Source organism: Medicago truncatula, chromosome 3 (assembly GCF_003473485.1).
Source record: "Medicago truncatula cultivar Jemalong A17 chromosome 3, MtrunA17r5.0-ANR, whole genome shotgun sequence".
Classification (NCBI taxonomy): Eukaryota; Viridiplantae; Streptophyta; class Magnoliopsida; order Fabales; family Fabaceae; genus Medicago; species Medicago truncatula.
The window spans coordinates 52,319,855-52,338,115 of record NC_053044.1 but is presented as its reverse complement, the minus strand read 5'-3'; the positions used below and the strand labels follow the sequence as shown (position 1 = coordinate 52,338,115).

The 18,261-nt window shown below is 34.5% G+C and overlaps 2 protein-coding genes across 2 annotated transcripts; one reads left to right on the top strand and one right to left on the bottom strand.

Moving 5' to 3' along the window:
- The first annotated feature begins 1,144 nt into the window (after positions 1 to 1,144).
- LOC11436034 (DNA-directed RNA polymerases IV and V subunit 2) lies at positions 1,145 to 8,562 on the top strand. The gene is made up of 7 exons (XM_003603247.4): positions 1,145 to 1,803; positions 2,288 to 2,500; positions 3,069 to 3,949; positions 4,586 to 4,877; positions 5,695 to 6,639; positions 6,903 to 7,174; positions 7,740 to 8,562. The coding sequence occupies exons 1-7, from the start codon at positions 1,342 to 1,344 to the stop codon at positions 8,239 to 8,241; spliced, it is 3,567 nt and encodes a 1,188-aa protein (XP_003603295.2). The 5' UTR covers positions 1,145 to 1,341; the 3' UTR covers positions 8,242 to 8,562.
- Positions 8,563 to 9,897: 1,335 nt separating this feature from the next.
- LOC11436600 (phospholipase D Y) lies at positions 9,898 to 14,174 on the bottom strand. The gene is made up of 7 exons (XM_013606411.3): positions 13,596 to 14,174; positions 13,313 to 13,517; positions 12,865 to 13,066; positions 12,217 to 12,410; positions 11,514 to 11,667; positions 10,804 to 10,968; positions 9,898 to 10,463 (listed from the first exon to the last, which is right to left on the bottom strand). The coding sequence occupies exons 1-7, from the start codon at positions 13,744 to 13,746 to the stop codon at positions 10,002 to 10,004; spliced, it is 1,533 nt and encodes a 510-aa protein (XP_013461865.1). The 5' UTR covers positions 13,747 to 14,174; the 3' UTR covers positions 9,898 to 10,001.
- Between the last annotated feature and the right edge of the window lie 4,087 nt (positions 14,175 to 18,261).

Genomic DNA, 18,261 nt, shown 5'->3' with positions numbered 1-18,261 from the left:
TTGAGCTTAACTCAAAAATTTCAAGGTTCTTAAGAAGTTGTCTCTGATTTTGGTGTCATCGTTTTTTAATTTCATTTTGACCTTCTAACTAATTTTTGTCATTTTTTAATCTCAAATGAACTTCTGTTAGTCATGTTGATCCTTTTTGTTAGTGTTTTTGCTAAAAACATTAATTTTTATCTGAATTCCTTATCTTCTTCATTCTTTTCTAGAAAAACAGGAAGAACACCGCTGGATCCTTCATCTTTTTCATCTATTTCTGAACAAATATGTGCCAAAGCAAAATTATACTTCTTCATCTCTAAAAAAGTTGGAAAATTTATTATTTTACACAAAGTAATAAATTTATATAATAATAATAATAAAACTATCATTTATATTTATTTAACTGCATATATATATATATATATATATATATATATATATATATATATATATATATATTGACCGAAATAGTATGTCTAACAAAAAAATGTGGTAAACCTAAAACTTTGGCATTGTCTATTTATTGAAAGTTCAATCAATGTGTGATGAACTAGTGTAGACCTTAGAATTCAGCGGGTTGAAATTCTTCAATAGAGACACTTCTATTCATAATTTTAAAAATCGGATCGGTCATCGACTCGACCATGATACTGAATTGCTGGTTGAACCGCATGATAGAATCGAATTGAACTGGACAACTCGGTCTATAAAAAATTTGTCTTTATATTAAATTAGATCGAACCAAGAGACTCGATCGTATTCATGTCAAACTTTAAGATTCATTTAGTTTAAAATTAATAAATGCTAAAACATTATTTATACCAAATGCTTTTAACATATTTTTTATATTAAAAATTCTGAATTAAAAAAATATTTGTGTAAAAAAAATCCCCATTCCAATTTCATTTGGTTTAGTCAAACTTGTAAATAGAAAAGGAAAAAAAAGAAAGCTATTGATTCAATCTTCCCAAACCAAGGGTTACATGCGTATTTTCATTCTAATTTGTCCTCACATGTCAGACATCGAGTAAATGAAGCAATAAACGGCAGTGGGAAGAAGAACTTTGGGAGACTGTAATTAGGAGTAACGCTTTACCATATACACCCCCTATAAAGTATTAATATTACCAAAAAAATGCTGATTATTATTGAACAACACGAGTAGTACTGTAACACTACACTACACATTTCCGCAAAAACTCAAAAGGTTTTTGGCGTTTCAATTACACACACAGTCACACTCTCGCTCACTCACTCACTCACTCGCTACACAGTGAGAAGAAGCTTAAGCGAGAAGGGGCAAATTGTACCAAAACCCTTTCTCCATAAACCCTAATTTTTCATTTCTCAACCACAATGGAACACATAGGTTCAAGCAAAGATGCTAACAACACCAACTACACAGAAATGGACATTGACCTTGACGACGATGAAGATCAATCCAACGCCGAAATCCTCAACGAACTCGGCGACGATATGGTCAAATACTTTTGCAAGAAAGCTTCCGTTATGTTCTTCGACCAATACGGTTTAATCAGTCACCAAATCAACTCGTACAATCAATTCATCAATTCGGGTCTTCAAAGCGCTTTCGATTCCTTCGGTGATCTCACTGTTACGCCTGGTTTTGATCCTTCTAAGAAAGGTGCTGATGAACATTACCGTTATGCTACGGTTAAGTTTGGGAAGGTTACGCTTGAGCGACCTAAGTTTTGGTGTGGTGAAGGGAATGCTCAAGAGTTGAAGATGCTTCCCAGACATGCCAGGTTGCAGAGGATGACTTATGCTTCTAAGATGAAAGTTGATGTTCACATCCAGGTTAGGGATTTTTTTTTTACTCCTTTACAAAGTTTTCATTTTTAAATGTTGGTTAGCTTGATTTGGAATTTTTGTTCTTATTTCGTGTTTTTATGTTATGAGATAATGCTTTTTTGACTTAAAATTTACTTGGGTGTCCTTTGATTTGCGTGTGTGTTTTTTAAATGTTGTGTAAATAGTAGAAGAGCTAAAATAAACACATAGTGTGTGCTTGTTTTTTGGTGTTCAAATAACGCAAACTGCATGTGTGTGTTAATTACAAGGTGTATTTTAATGTTCATTTTGAAATGTGGGTTAGTATGATTTGAAATTTTTAGTTCCTATTTGATGGTTTTGTTAACAAGAAATGATTTTTGACATCAAAATTGTTAGCGTCCTTTGATTTTTGTGTGTGTAGAAGATTAAAAAGTATGAGATATAGAGATAAACACATAGTGTTTGTATTTTGATGTTCAGATAACAGAACTGTGTGTGTTAATTTCAGGTATATGTTATGAAGAAGGTTCGGAGTGATAAGTTTAAGACTGGGAAAGAAGAATACATTGATAAAGATATTAAATGGGAGGATACGAGGGAAATAACTATTGGGAGACTGCCTGTTATGGTCAAGTCTGATCTGTGTTGGATGAGTGAAGCTGAGAAAGGTGATTGTGAATTTGACCACGGAGGCTACTTTCTGATTAAGGGTGCTGAAAAGGTTAGCTACAATTATGATTTATTTACACGTGTTTCTGTCTTGTTTGTTACCGATTTTGTACGTTTTAGGGTTACATATGTTTTTAGTGATTTTTGTCCCTGTAAAATTCACAATTGTTTATGTTTAGTCCCTGCATGAGTTTTGTTACTTGTAAATTTTAGTCTCTTTTTTGCTTTAGGGACGAAAATCACCTGTTTTTTGTTCAGTGTTATCCAATGGCAGTTATGGCGCCTATTGGTGGCAGATTTTGACATTGCCGATGTGGTAAATGGTGGTCAATATTGCAGGTTTTTCCGCCATAAATGTGCCACAAAGTGGTCAAAATTGCAGAAATTTGGGTCTCCGCCACAATATGCCATAGAAAATACTGCTTTTGTAAAATGTTTTCAAAATAGGGACTAAAATTTATCTAGAGACAGAACTAAAAAAATTGCATTTTGATTGGGATTAAGAACACATTTAGCCTACATTTTAGTGCAGCGCATTTAATGTGTCTTATTTTTGTTTGTCTATATTATATCTTCGCAATCATTTCTTTGCTGCTGATTGTAAATCGGTTTTGTTGCAGATTTTTATCGCACAAGAGCAAATATTTCTGAAGAGGCTCTGGGTTTCAAATATTCCATACTGGGCTGTTGCTTTCAAGTCGCAGATGAAGAGAAATAGGATGGTTGTTAAATTGGTGGAAGGTTCGACGGAGGGAATTACAAACGGAGAGAAGCTGCTCACAGTGTATTTTCTGTCTGTAGAGATACCTGTATGGATATTGTTTTTTGCTCTTGGTGTCACATCAGATAAAGAAATTGTTGATCTCATCGATTATGGAGAGGCAAATGGAAGAATTGAAAACATTCTCTTTGCATCCATCCGTGAGGCAGACGATAAATGTGAAGCATTTCGTAGGGGAAAGAACGCTCTTCTTTTCTTAGAGGAACGTGTAAAAGGTGTACAATTTCCACCCGCAGAATCTATTGACGAGTGCTTTAACATGTATGTTTTTCCGAACGTTAAAGGATTAAAAAGAAAGGCAAGGTATCTAGCTTACATGGTGAAGGTTCTTCTACTAGCATATACTGGCCGCCGAAAAACTGATAACAGGGACGATTTTCGAAACAAGAGGCTTGAGTTGGCTGGTGAGCTGCTGGAGCGTGAGATTAAAGTGCACTTTGCACATGCTAGGAAGCGAATGGGGAAGGCTCTGCAGAGAGACCTTTATGGAGAACGAGAAGTTCGTCAAATTGAGCACTATCTTGACGCTTCCATTATTACAAATGGTCTCCAAAGAGCGTTTTCTACTGGAGCTTGGACACATCCTTTCAAAAGGATGGAAAGGATTTCTGGTGTGGTTGCAACTCTTGGGCGAACCAATCCATTACAAACCATGGCTGAATTAAGAAGAACAAGGCAACAAGTTCAGTACACAGGAAAGGTCGGGGATGCTAGATACCCGTAAGTTACTTTTAACTTCTATTTTAGTCTTTCTGTAGTCTGTGCCAATATAATTATTTTATCCTAAATATGAGCATCATACAAAATGTTATCACTAATAATCCTAAACTACTTATACATGTGAAGGCCCCTTATAATATTGCTATCAACCAACAAGAAAACTAAAACTAAATAAAATTACCTGGTCATTAAAACTCACGGTTCATACATTCAATTCTTTATAGTGTTGCCTGTGTAGACTAGATGCCGAGTTTTTATGGTGGCTATCTCTGTTTCTTCCATTTCATGTTCCGTATCAGCTTCTGTAATGCGCCTTCATTGAGGGGATGTAAATGTAAAAATCAGTACGTTCTAAATGAAACAGCCGTCATAACTCATGTTGAAACCTGTAAATTAATCTCTTATTTAGTCATCACTAACATGAGTATAACTTTATAAGTATCAACGTCCCAACCTTTTCAGGGATTGATCTAGTCTCTGGCATTGTCTTAGTAGCTTCAGATGGTAGTAGTGCAATGAATACTTGATTTCTCTTAAGTTTAAAGTTCATAGCTGCTGTTTTGTATATTTGAACTATTGCTTTATTATAAAAGTTTAGATGCTTTCATTTATTTTAATAGAAGCTTATGGTTGCAGGCATCCTTCTCACTGGGGTAAGGTTTGTTTTCTTTCCACCCCAGATGGTGAAAATTGTGGACTTGTAAAAAATTTGGCTGTCACAGGAGTAGTAAGTACCGATGTAACTGAATCCATACTTCCTCAGCTGTCCGATTGTGGGATGGAAGAACTTGTTGATGATACTACAACTGTTCTGGGGAAAAAAGACAAAGTCTTCCTAAATGGGGACTGGGTTGGAGTTTGTTCAGATTCCATATCATTTGTGGCAGAGCTACGAACTAGAAGACGGAGGAATGAGTTGCCTCATCAGGTTCACTTTTAATCTCTCATTTTGATGTGACAGTGTATTCTACCTTTGTCATATTTTAAATCACTTACTTTAGATATGAGTCATGGAGAGAACCCATATAGTGGAACAAGGTGGTTGTTTTATGCTGTTAATTTGATATTTAATAGCTTAACCTAAAGCATTTCAACTCGCAGAGCAGAGCAGATGATGCATTAATTAACAAATAGCATAGTTATGTTTTAAGTATCTGGAAACTTGGCTTTTGTTGAATATAATAATTTTGCTGCTTAGTTTATGTCTAACATATGATTAAATGGCTAGCATGATAATATTATTTGTTTGAAATTTGCTTTCTGGGTGAGCGAGACCATGTCTCTATGTACACTACCTCTGCAAAACGCTGTCACTTATGTGTTCCTCTCCTGTGTCAAAGATTGGTTTATATATATATTCAGTTTTGGAACTTCATTGTTTTGATAAGATTGTGATAGCACCTTTTGTAGAAATAGAGAACAACAAATCAAAGGGAAACAATTGCTTGAAATACTAAATTAAAGAATCTCAATACTGAGCATGCGCATCTCCCACTTTCTCCTTGTGAGTTGTGACCTTGCACTAGAGTAGTGGAGTGACTCCTGTTGATTTTGTTAGAAGCTTCCAATACTGCTCTTTTCCCATTTCTTCCTCCTATGTTATGTTTCCAATTATGTTGACTTTGTAAGCTTTCAATTGTATTGTTGTTTCCCTGGTTGAAAATAATATGCCACAGTAATTGCAATAAATTTGTGATTTTGTTGATTTTGATTCTTTGAGCCTTGTGTTAACCATTTTTGTTTAGGTGGAAATCAAAAGAGATCAGTGTCAACAAGAAGTGCGCATATTATCTGATGCAGGAAGGATTCTCCGTCCACTCTTGGTTGTTAGTAATCTGCTCAAGATTAAAGGATCTAAGTCTGAGCATAAATCTTTCCAGTCCCTATTGGATAATGGCGTGATTGAGCTGATTGGTCCTGAAGAAGAAGAGGACTTCAAGACTGCTTGGGGTGTTCAGTATTTGTTTGGCAAAGAGGGAAAATCTTCTGTGAAGTACACACATTGTGAACTTGATATGTCATTCTTATTAGGTCTAAGCTGCTCACTTGTTCCATTTGCAAATCATGACCATGCTAGGAGAGTGTTGTACCAATCCCAGAAGCATTCTTCTCAGGCTATTGGCTTTGCTACGACAAACCCAAATATAAGAGTCGATGCTTTGTCTCACCAACTGTTTTATCCACAGAGACCACTCTTTCAGACAATGACATCTGATTGTCTTGGAAAACCTGGATATCTTGGTCAGAGTAAAGTTGTTCCAAAGTCTGAATTCTATAATGGGCAGAATGCAATTGTGGCTGTCAATGTGCATCTCGGATATAATCAAGAAGATTCGTTGGTTATGAACCGTGCTTCGTTGCAGCGCGGCATGTTCAGATCTGAGCATATAAGGAGTTACAAAGCTGAAATTGAGAATAAGGAATCTTCAGAAAAGAGAAAGAAACCTGAAGACATTGTTAATTTTGGAAAGATACAGAGTAAAATTGGCCGAGTTGATAGCCTTGATGATGATGGCTTTCCATTTGTTGGAGCAAATTTGCAAAGTGGTGATATTATCATCGGGCGGTGTGCTGATTCCGGGACGGACCATAGTATAAAGCTAAAGCACACCGAAAGGGGTTATGTTCAGAAGGTTGTGCTGTCTTCGAATGATGAGGGGAAGAATTTTGCTGTTGTTTCGCTGAGACAGGTAACTGTTGTAACCAAGAACCACTTCAATTATGATGCATCTTGTCTTATGGATAAAAAAATTTGGGTTACTGCACTGAACAACAAACATACTGAATACTTAGATGCAAGTTGAGATGAACATGCAAATATATAAGTTTGTTCATAATCTGCACATGGATATTTTATTTATGTTCCACAACTGAAATCTAATTTTTTTTTTTTTTTTTACCTCTAAGTTGTATTTGACCGCTAAGAAAAACTGTTGTATAATAAAATTTGCAGGTTAGGAGCCCAGTTCTTGGAGATAAGTTCTCCAGTATGCATGGACAGAAGGGTGTTTTGGGATTTCTGGAGTCTCAAGAAAATTTTCCCTTCACAAAACAAGGCATTGTTCCAGATATTGTTATAAATCCACATGCATTTCCCTCGCGACAAACTCCTGGACAACTACTAGAGGCTGCTTTGGGAAAGGGCATCGCTTGTGTTGGTTCACTGAGGAATGCTACTCCTTTCTCCACTTCCTCTGTTGAAGCCATTACTGACCAGCTTCATAGGTAATCTTCCATCATGATTTAGTTTACTTTAATTGCAGTTTTGGTTACTTGTATTTTATGTAGGCCTGTTCAAGATTCATTAAAAAACTGAACCGAACTATGCACTGCACTGATCCGAACTGGAAAAGAGCCGAACTTTTGACACAGTTCAGTTTGTTGTACTGTTTAGTTGAACAAGTTCACTAACCGCCAACTTCTTAAAGTTCAGTTCAATTTACTTGAAAACCCAGTTTGGGAAAGAGCTTGAAATACCGGTGACCGATGCTTAAGAGTGCTAGCGTTTGTTTGTTCATTCTGCTATGTATTTCTCAATCACGTCTCATTGCTAGGTGCCGAAAGCTTGAAAGCATGTTAGGAATATTTTATTGTAGATCCAGGCTCGCTTTCAGGCTTTCGGAACTGGAAAGAGCATGTTAGGATAATATTCCTAACAATAACATGTCTCAATATGTGTATTGCATTAGCTTCAGGCTCGCTTTAAATTTAGGAATTTCGTCCCAAAGTTTCATTTTAAGTCGTCATGTTTTGTTGTTGTACTGAGCCCTATTTATTTTGTACATTACAGAGCTGGCTTTTCAAGATGGGGGAACGAACGAGTATACAACGGAAGGACCGGTGAGATGGTCCGATCGCTAATATTTATGGGCCCAACATTCTACCAGCGACTGCACCACATGTCCGAAGACAAAGTCAAATTCAGGAACACTGGCCCAGTTCACCCGCTGACCCGACAGCCTGTCGCTGACAGGAAGCGATTTGGAGGTATCAAGTTTGGTGAGATGGAGCGTGATTGCCTGATAGCTCATGGTGCTTCAGCAAATTTGTATGAACGCCTCTTCACCCTGAGTGATTCGTCTCAGATACACATTTGTAGTAAATGCAAGAATGTTGCAAATGTGATCTTGCGACCGGTATCTGGTGGCCGGAAGATTCGAGGTCCGTATTGCCGTTTCTGTGAATCAGCCGATGACATTGTGGTGGCCAGTGTTCCATATGGAGCAAAGTTATTGTCTCAGGAGCTGTTCAGCATGGGCATTAATCTCAAATTTGAAACTGAGCTTTGCTAGACAACTGCTTAATTTGTCTTTGCTAGAGACAACTACTTAATTTGTCATCACTCTAATGCTTTCCCTAGACCAGACTTTTGAATTAGGAGTATATATCAGTTTGGTTCCTGGATGTTTCCTTGATACCAGTTAGGAGTAATTTATGACAAGCATCCTGATTTGCCCGAATGCCCTTGCATTTCTTTTCTTTTGAATTGTTTAAACTTTTAAGTGGAATGCTCGTATCCGGAAGCTCCTCTTCCAAAAAACTAACGAATGATGGGCTGCTGTTAGTTGTGAATTGTGATGTTTCTTGTTTTTAATATTGATGTTTATTTATTATATTTTTGCAAATTAATGTTACTTGACGACAAAAGCAGGATTTTTGCATGCTCGTTTTGTAGAGCCGATGACTCTACCTTCCAAAATAAATGGTTGGAAATTGTCAGCAGATAAACATGCAGAAACTTTTTATATATAGTTATTATAGGTAAATGGGTCAAGAAATTTAAAACTATACAAGTGATATAGTTATAGAAAATATTGTACCATTATAATTGTTAATTTAATCAGGTATTTTTATACTAATTTTAAATGAATTTTCTCTTCTAATTTTTTTTTTTGTTATAACTAACAAGGTGTGGGGTCAAAATACCAATAGAATTGGCTAAACATAAACTAATATGAGCATGACATTGCTTAAATAACATTAAAAAAAAAACTCCAACTCCGCCACACACCATGCTTGACAAAACATCCGCACACTTGTTTGCTTTTAGTATACGGATGTCAAATTTGGACCTCTCACTCCCGCTCCACCTTTCTCTGAAGCAAGAGTAGAAGCTACACCCTCCGGTTACTAGTATAAGCAAAAATTCACCTTTTAGATTTTTTCTTATAATAGTGACCGGAGGGTGTACTACCAAGCGTCAATGAGAAGCTCCACTTCAAAAAAAAAAAACCACACAATTATTCGAACACCCGCCAAAGCTCTGCGACATATGCACTACAAGCTCCCAAACCTTTTGGAAAAACTCCTCCACAACCTGCTATCATGCCATGCTTAGAAGCACCTTCTGTATTCAGACGGATCCAACATATGTTTTGGGGCAGCCACTGAATCTCCTCAATCACATTCAAGAAGTTATTGTTAACCATAGCCATAATAGAAACATCAACATAATGATGAACTCTCCTCTTAATCTCAGTACAAGGGTTCATGGGCCTAACAAAAGTATCATCATGACATCATGCACAAGCTTATTCCTCCAAAACCACAATGAGTAGCATGCTCTCTCCCAAAAGCTCATCCAATCCCATTTCTCCCCTTCATCCATCGCCATAAACATGTTAAGATCTATACACTACTGCATATCTGAATTAAAAAAAGTCTCCCAGTGCCTTGCTCTGACTGTGCTCACCCAAACCACCATTGCTAACAGACAATCGCGAAGAACATGAAACACTGTTTCGACACTTCTCACAATGGTGACAGAAAGGGGAACACAGCTGCATTCAATGCAATCCACTATTGGTCTTATAATTTTAGAATTAACAAGTCCCAAGTTTATTTATCATTTTCTATTTATTTTAAACTAAGAATTCTGATTAAATCAATCAATTAAGATTAAAAATCTCAACAAAAAAAATTCTTTTAAGCCTTGAAATTTTGCTATATTAAAGGAGAAAGTGCACTTTCACTAGATAATAAACAATTTTCTCTTTTTTATCATAACTTACATTGGTTTATTGAGTTTATTCTTTCATTTGTCATACATCATCTATTTGAAACTAGAAATATATACTCTCTCAAACTCTTGAATAGGAACAGCATATGGCGAGTTCCAGTCAGCATCAAAAATTTCCCTAAGTTGAGATACAATGGCAGTGTTGTATGTCCCAAAACTAACACCTGCTGTAACATAGAAATAGTCCCATACAAGGTTGCTTGTCCCAATGTGTGCCCTTACATTACTAACTGCGTATTTTCCATGATTCACTCTTGTAAAATCAGGGTATATATTTCCTGTACTACTTCCATTATGAATGGCAGGTCCTGTATTGTTGAAACCTGGTACCACATAATATTTGATCTCAACTTTACCAGAGCATTTGTTGTATTTGGAAGAAGAGCAGAGATTGTTGGTATAGAGGAGATACTTTAGGTACTCATCAGTGCTATTTATGAAGTGTGCCCAATATGCCACCAATATCTTTACTGTTGCATGCTTGGAAAACACAACCTGTTTGTTCCGTTGAAACATCGTAAGAAAATATCACCCTAGATAGTATAAATTTTTTATTTTATTCATAATATACGATGTCAGTGTGAAGGTTTTTTATACAGTTAATAAGTCATAATTTTTGGATCATGAAAAACATTTGATTTTAATCATAACTAGTTCTAAAGCCATGTATATGGTTTGTCGTGATTTATTGACAGTGCAAAACTTACATTGACAATGTATCAAAAACTCTAAATTTTGTACAAGAATGAAATTTTAGACATCTGCCTAACAAGAGAGAAAACCATGAAAGACAACAGAGAATATGCAAAGAACACTTGGAAGTTAGTTTAGTTACCTCTGATATTGCAGAAGACAGAGATGACCAGAAAATTGTTTGGTCTGTAAATTGTGACTGACCTAGCCAGTCCATGGTATTGATTCTAACCGTATCTTTTGTTCCTACAGATTTAATTGTATCAATCCATGCCTGCTCATCACTCTGGTAACTGCCAAATGATAGCTGCAAAACACCAGTATAATACTAAGACCCAATGAAGACTGGTAATTTAATATGTCAATTAATATTAACGAAATTTGCCAGCTAATGTAATAAGAGCATTTCAGAATTTCCAAGAAACAACATCTCAGTAACTACAGTACAATGTATCACGCATATTTGCAGACAAACCAGCAATATAACCATTCACAAATTTAAGGGCATAATCACTAATAATTACTTCAAAACAAGAATGCTAAATAGGTTTGCCTTTTCAACATAGAGAATGGCTTAAAGATTTCTCTACTAACTTATTTTCGAGGTTTCTTAGCAATTATCTCATGATATGAAGGCAAGTTTGGCCCTTCCTAGCTAAACCAATCCCCAGTTTCATTAGAAAACAAACACGATAACAAAATGAACAAGCTTTTGATTGTAGTACTAGCACAGTATCAAAGTTATTTAAATGGTTATAAGGCTGTGCCTCTATTAGCTGTAATCCAACTAATTTCTGATGCATGGTTTTATTGATACATATTACCGAACAGATTGTTAAAAATAAACATTACCTCTGGGGGAGCAAAGGAGAGATAGCTGACTTGAGGAAGCTCTGTGGAATAGTTACTCCCAGGAGTTCGAATTGAAATTTCAGGCATATAAGGGTCATAAAGAATAGGATATCCATCAACATGAGGAGTCTCTACATATCTAGGAAGAGGTGACCTGAGACACAGTTAAATATAGTAATAAATAAAAACTCAAGAATGTTACTCCATCATGCTTACTTTCCTGCTATGTAGTACCGACACTTTAGATCGAAAATGTGTTCAATGTCCAACACATGCTGACACCGTCACACATGTCTATGTTAAATTACTTTCATTTTCTCAGATTATTACCCGTGCCGACGTGTCAGTGTTGTGTCCAGTGTTCATGTATGTGTTAATGCTTCATAGCTTTACTAATCATCTATTCTTAGTTGCTTCTGTAAGCATAAAAAGTTTCAAGTGCCTGCTCTTTGAAGTATGCTATACCATTCACTACTGTATCCCATCTCTCATATTTTAACCATCATACTTAAGACTGCATTTCAATTTCTACTCAAAATTCAAGTGAATGAAATTTCATATAATGTAGGAACTTAGTGAGGAAATTTTATATACAAACAATAGGAAATGATACCTGAAGGCATAAAATCACATAAAGTAGCAGTTTCTTGAAGAGAAACCAAGTAAACTTAATTATATCATAAGGCTTGGATCATAGACTTACTTACACCTCTCCCTAGGTTTGATGAAATGTGACCAACAAGGAACCTTTCTTTCAACTTGCCACTGTTGATCCATCACTGTTTTGGTGTAAGCTGAAGGATTGAGAGATGCTAGTGTCCATAAATTGTTAAAGTAGACCTCAACCTTTTTAGCTATTACAGGACAACCAGAAAGATAAATTCCAACTTCTTTGACCTAAAGCAAGCAAGAAATAAGAAATGAAACAAGCATCATTGGTTGAAAAGATAGTAGATTATATTTAGAAACTGTTTGAATTGACTTGAACTGTTTGAGCTTATCCAGTGGGTTTAACACTTAAGAGACTGTTCGAGCGAGCTTATAGAAAACAACTCCCATGTCAATAAGTTGTTTTCGCCTTATTTTTCATAAGCTCTTCAAGATAGTGTATAAAAACAGTTTGGCTTTATTTTAACTTTTGTTATAGAAATATATTATACATAAACACGAGTACATAATAAGTGTTTATGCTATAAAAGCTTAATTAAGTTGTTAAAATAGAATCAAACATCCTAAAACTGATAATACTGCCTTCAGAAGACAGGCTCAATGTTTACATCAGTTAGATTAATAGTCCACAATGAAAGGTAATAGCCAACATAAAACATGTCAATGACATGAAATTAATGACCTGTGTGAGAGATTTCCAGTCATTGTTTGCAGATCCAATATACACATCCCTATTATCAGATATCCAAACTTTGGCATGGACAATTCCAGAGCCCCACCAATCCTTCAATAACAAGGTCACATTCTTAACATTTGACCTTCCATAAGCAAGTTTGGATGGTTCTAAGGTAAATGTTGGATAAACCCCAGAGTGAGACAGTAACCTACATCAACTCCAAATGTAACATGCAACAAGAAATTAAGATCACCTACATCAATCTTCAATATACCCATTTCAATATTTTAAAATGATTTTAAAATTTAATCAAATTTGTACTTCCACTTCTATTTGGAGAGACTGGAATGAGATTAAATTGATAAAGTCATAGATGAATTTGAAACTAAGGGAACAATATCATGGATATTTAGTTATTTACTTATATACAAAACTAAGTCAAATTGAAACGCACCTAATATTAACATTACGGTCAGCAGCAGCATCTAATGCTTGATAAACTGCAGCACCTTGATGGGCACCAAATTTGTGCATCTGATCTTGAGTGTAACCATAATCCCCGGAGCGAGGATCATCGGAAGAAGCTAGCAGTTGCCAATACTGAGCAATTACATCAAGTCTACGAGTCGAGTTTTCAGCCATCCACCTGAGTACATCCCCTAAAAACCAATCCAACTCGATTGCAAGTTTACCTTACTGACAACTAATTACTAACATTTGTCAATTAAAAAACTTACCGGTGGAGAGGACTCCTGGAAAGTGGGAGAGGTGGGGCATATCGGTGGGAATGGATTGCACTAGCCATGCTTTACAAGATGAGGTGGTTGACTCGCAAAGGTTGTTTAAACTCAATAACGTCAATAGACAAATTATGACACTGCATCTCATGATTGATTACCCTATATTGTCTAAACTTGTTTGTAAACTATTATATATAGGTAGTTGACTATCCTTTCATGAACTGAATCTACTAAAACAAGTAGTATCTTCCTGGAATATACGATTGGAAAGATATTTCCAAAGCAACGTTGTTGTAAGCTAAACTCAGGTTAAGACCAATTTAAATATTTTCTACACCTATCACAAATGATTTTTTATAAGCCACCAAAATTGTCATGGTAAAAAAAAATCTAACATGGCACACACTCCAAATGTCAAACCTACACCATCATATATCTGATCAAATTCTAGTCATGTAGATATTTTGGTTACAATCGTCACCCTAGAAATTAACCTCAAACTATTAGGAGCATATCATGTGCAATTGGGCATTAGAAGCATATAAGGACGCATTTCAACATACAACACAACAAATCTCCAATTAATAATTAGCATATCAATTGTATTGAATAATCTTTATACTGACACATTGTTCTTAAGAATAGAAAAATTATTTTATCATCACCTATATGAAGAGAGAATAGAATGGTCTAATTAAATGGGCAGTTCAAATCTAATAGATGAGGTATATTAGACATTACTAAAATTATTACAATCTTTTTTAAAAACAACTTATTTATACAAAACAGCTTATTACGACCTCATTTTCAAAAACCGCTTATTCAAAACAACTTATTTATACAAAACAGCTTATTACGACCTCATTTTCAAAAATCGCTTATTCAAAACAACTTATTTATAAAAAAAACAACTTATTACGACCTCATTTTCAAAAACCGCTTATTCAAAACAACTTATTTATACAAAACAGCTTATTACGACCTCCTTTTCAAAAAATCGCTTATTCAAAACAACTTATTTATACAAAACTGCTTATTACGCCCTCATTTTCAAATACAACTTATTCAAAACAGTTTATTTATCCAAAACATCTTATTATCACCTCCTTTTAAAAAACAGCTTATTTATGCAAAACAACTTATTACGACCTCTTTTCAAAAAAACAACTTATTTATACAAAACAGTTTTGGATAATAAGCTGTTTTGAATAAGTTGTTTTTGAAAAAGAGGTCATAAGAAGTTGTTTTGCATAAATAAGTTGTTTTGAATAAGTTGTTTTTTAAAAAAGAGATTGTAATAAGCGGTTTTGCATAAATAAGTTGTTTTGAATAAGTTATTTTTTGAAAAGAGCGTAATAAGTTATTTTGCATAAATAAGTTGTTTTGAATAAGAGGTTTTTGAAAATGAGGTCGTAATAAGCAGTTTTGTATAAATAAGTTGTTTTGAATAAGGGATTTTTGAAAATGAGATTGTAATAAGTTGTTTTATATAAATAAGCTGTTTTGAATTAGCGGTTTTTGAAAATGAGGTCGTATTAAGCTATTTTGTATGAATAAGCTGTTTTTGAAAAGGCGATCGTATTAAGCTGTTTTGTATAAATAAGCTGTTTTGAATAAGTTGTTTTTGAAAGAGATCGTATTAAGTTGTTTTGCATAAATAAGTTGTTTTTGAAAAAAGAGGTTGTAATAAGCTGTTTTGTATAAATAAGTTGTTTTGAATAAGCTGTTTTTGTAAAAGAGATCGTATTAAGCTGTTTTGTATAAATAAGTTGTTTTGAATAAGCGATTTTTGAAAATAAGGTCGTAATAAGCTGTTTTGTATAAGAGGTTTTTGAAAATGAGGTCGTAATAAGCTATTTTTGAAAAAGAGATCGTATTAAGCTGTTTTTGAAAATGAGGTCGTAATAAGCTGTTTTTGAAAAAGAGATCGTATTAACCTGTTTTGAATAAGCTGTTTTTTTTTTAAAAAAAGAGGTCATAATAAACTGTTTTGTATAAATAAGCTATTTCGAATAAGTTGTTTTTTAAAAAAAGATCGTAATAATTTGTTTTTCCTAAGATAAGCTATTTTTTAAAAAGATGCTATAATAAGTTGTTTTGTATAAATAAGTTGTTTTTAAAAAGTGATTGTAATAAGGTTTTTATTTTATAAATAAGTTGTTTTGAATAAGTTGTTTTTTAAAAATAGATCGTAATAATTTGTTTTTCATGAGATAAGTTGTTTTGAATAAATTAGAAGTTAAATTACGAAATATAACAATGTATTAATTTTAAGAGGAAAAAGGGTAAAATAGTAAAATTATAACATAAGCTCTCCATCTTCTTTCCTTATTGGCTTTTTAACTCCCAAACAAGGGGAAGGTTTTCTCTCCTTTCTCCCTTCCCTCCCTTTCCTTCCCTTCTCCTCCTTAGCCTTTCCTTTCCTTCCCCTTAAAACTCGCAAACAAAGCCTAAGTTTACAACTCGATAAGCATTGGCTATACATAGGTAACTCTATTAGAGAGAAAAGTGGAATGTGTTTATTGACTCGAGAATAAGTGGGAATGTGCTTAATGTTGTTGAAATGCAATGTCATGTAGTTATTCGCGAGAGATTCACTTAGTTGATTTTTTTAAGGTGTTGGATTTGAGGAGTGGAGAAGTTGTGTATTAAGTACTAACAATAATAAATTATAAAATAAAGGGTTAAATATGTTATTAGTCCCTACATTTTGCGCTACTTTGAATAATAGTCCCTACATTTCAATAAATGTTTTTAAAATCCCTACATTTTACTTCAATTAATACAATTGGTCCATGTCGTCTCTTTTTACATGATAAGTAAAGAGTATAATGATGTGGCATTATTTTTTATTTTAGTTTATTTTTTTGTCAAAATTAAAACCGGGTTTGGGCCAAATGACACTAATTTGACCCGGTTCACATGAATCTGACCCGTCTTCAAAAAAATTCCACCATGCGCTGCAACTTTGAAGTTCCATTCCAAAATCCACAACCATTTCATAGGCATTCATCATTCACCACCCCACTCTTTCCTCTTCTTGTGTACTCCAATCGTTCTAGAATCATCATCATCCACTCTTTCAGAAATTAGGGATTTAAAATTCCAAACAACACATATTTGAAGGACCCCAATTTTGGTCTCCAATTGGAGCACCACTGTCACCGCTATCTAACGCCAACGTACCACCACTCTCAACTCTCACTAGCGACGAACCGCTCTTCAGCTCTCTCTCTCTCTCTCTCTCTCTCTCTCTCTCTCTCTCTCTCTCTCTCTCTCTCTCTCTCTCTCTTGTAACCACCCTCATGGTGGTTGTCTGTCCTTGGCATGCGGTGTTTCTGGTGTGCAGCAACATCTGTTTTGGAAATTTGTCGCGGCTGTTGTCCGTTTGTTTGTGGTTGCCAGCCCTGTGTTGTTGTTGCAGTTTGTTTGCCGGTCGGTTTCACTGTTTTTGTGCTGCGACTGCTGAATGAGAAAGATGAAGGTTTTTTTTTTTGGTCCATTATAATAAATTTTACAATTTTGATTTTGTCTTTTTTTTTTTTTATTTACAAAATGGGCTCTGTCATGATTCTGTTAATGAAATAGACGGTAGGGACCAATTGTATTAACGGAAGTAAAATGTAAGGATTTTAAAAATATTTATTGAAATGTAGGGACTATTATTTAAAGTAGCGCAAAATGTAGGGACTAATAACATATTTAACCCTAAAATAAATTATGTGTACATGTGAAATTCATTTAAGAACTTAAGTGGGAGAATTTCATTATGAATTTTATAACAAAATTATTTATAATAAATTAAAGGCTTTATACATCCTCCGGTCCCTTAACTTATTTTATTTTCTCAATTTGGTCCCTTAACTATTAAGTGTGTCAATTTGGTCCCATTAGTCTTTCTACGTTTACTAATGTGGTCCTTTCTGTTAGTTTTTAACCTTAAATGTCTAAGGTGAACCAACTTTGTAGGTGGTCTACCATAGACTTTATTAAAATTTGTAATTTTAACCATTTTATCTATTAAATGAAGATTGTTGAATCATGGAGGGGTCTATTGTAGCTTATAATAAACCACAACCACCTAATTTTTTGTCTTCATCTTCTTCCCCTCGCAATCTTCTTTATTTGCATCTTTCTTTCATCTTCATCTTCATCTTAAACAAAACTCCAAGAAATTACAAAATTTCATAACTATTTTCCAGCAACTCCAACACCAAATTCCAGAAAATTACAAGACCCAAAAAATTACAAAATTACAAACACACACCAAACCTAATCAAAACAAAACAACAAAACCAACACAATAAGTTGTATATCCGCAACCGATATGAGCACAACAACAAGTGATGGCCATCACCCAGGTGTAAGTTAATTAAATAAATGAACAAAAACAATGAAAATTAAATTCAACACTTCCCACATGATCCACCAATTAATTGCTTGTATCTTCACCAGAAAAACGAATTAAGAAATTAATGAAACCACTAAACAAAAAATAAAATCACAGCGTTCCCCTTCTTATCAATGTTTTTGGTAGAGGAAGCAACTTGTTGTGATTTAAATCTATGTTTGGTTTTCCTAAAGCAAAAAAGAATCATTCTGTACTTTTTAATTTAATGGGTTAATGTTCATAAAAAAAATGAGTTTAAATTGAAATTTGGAA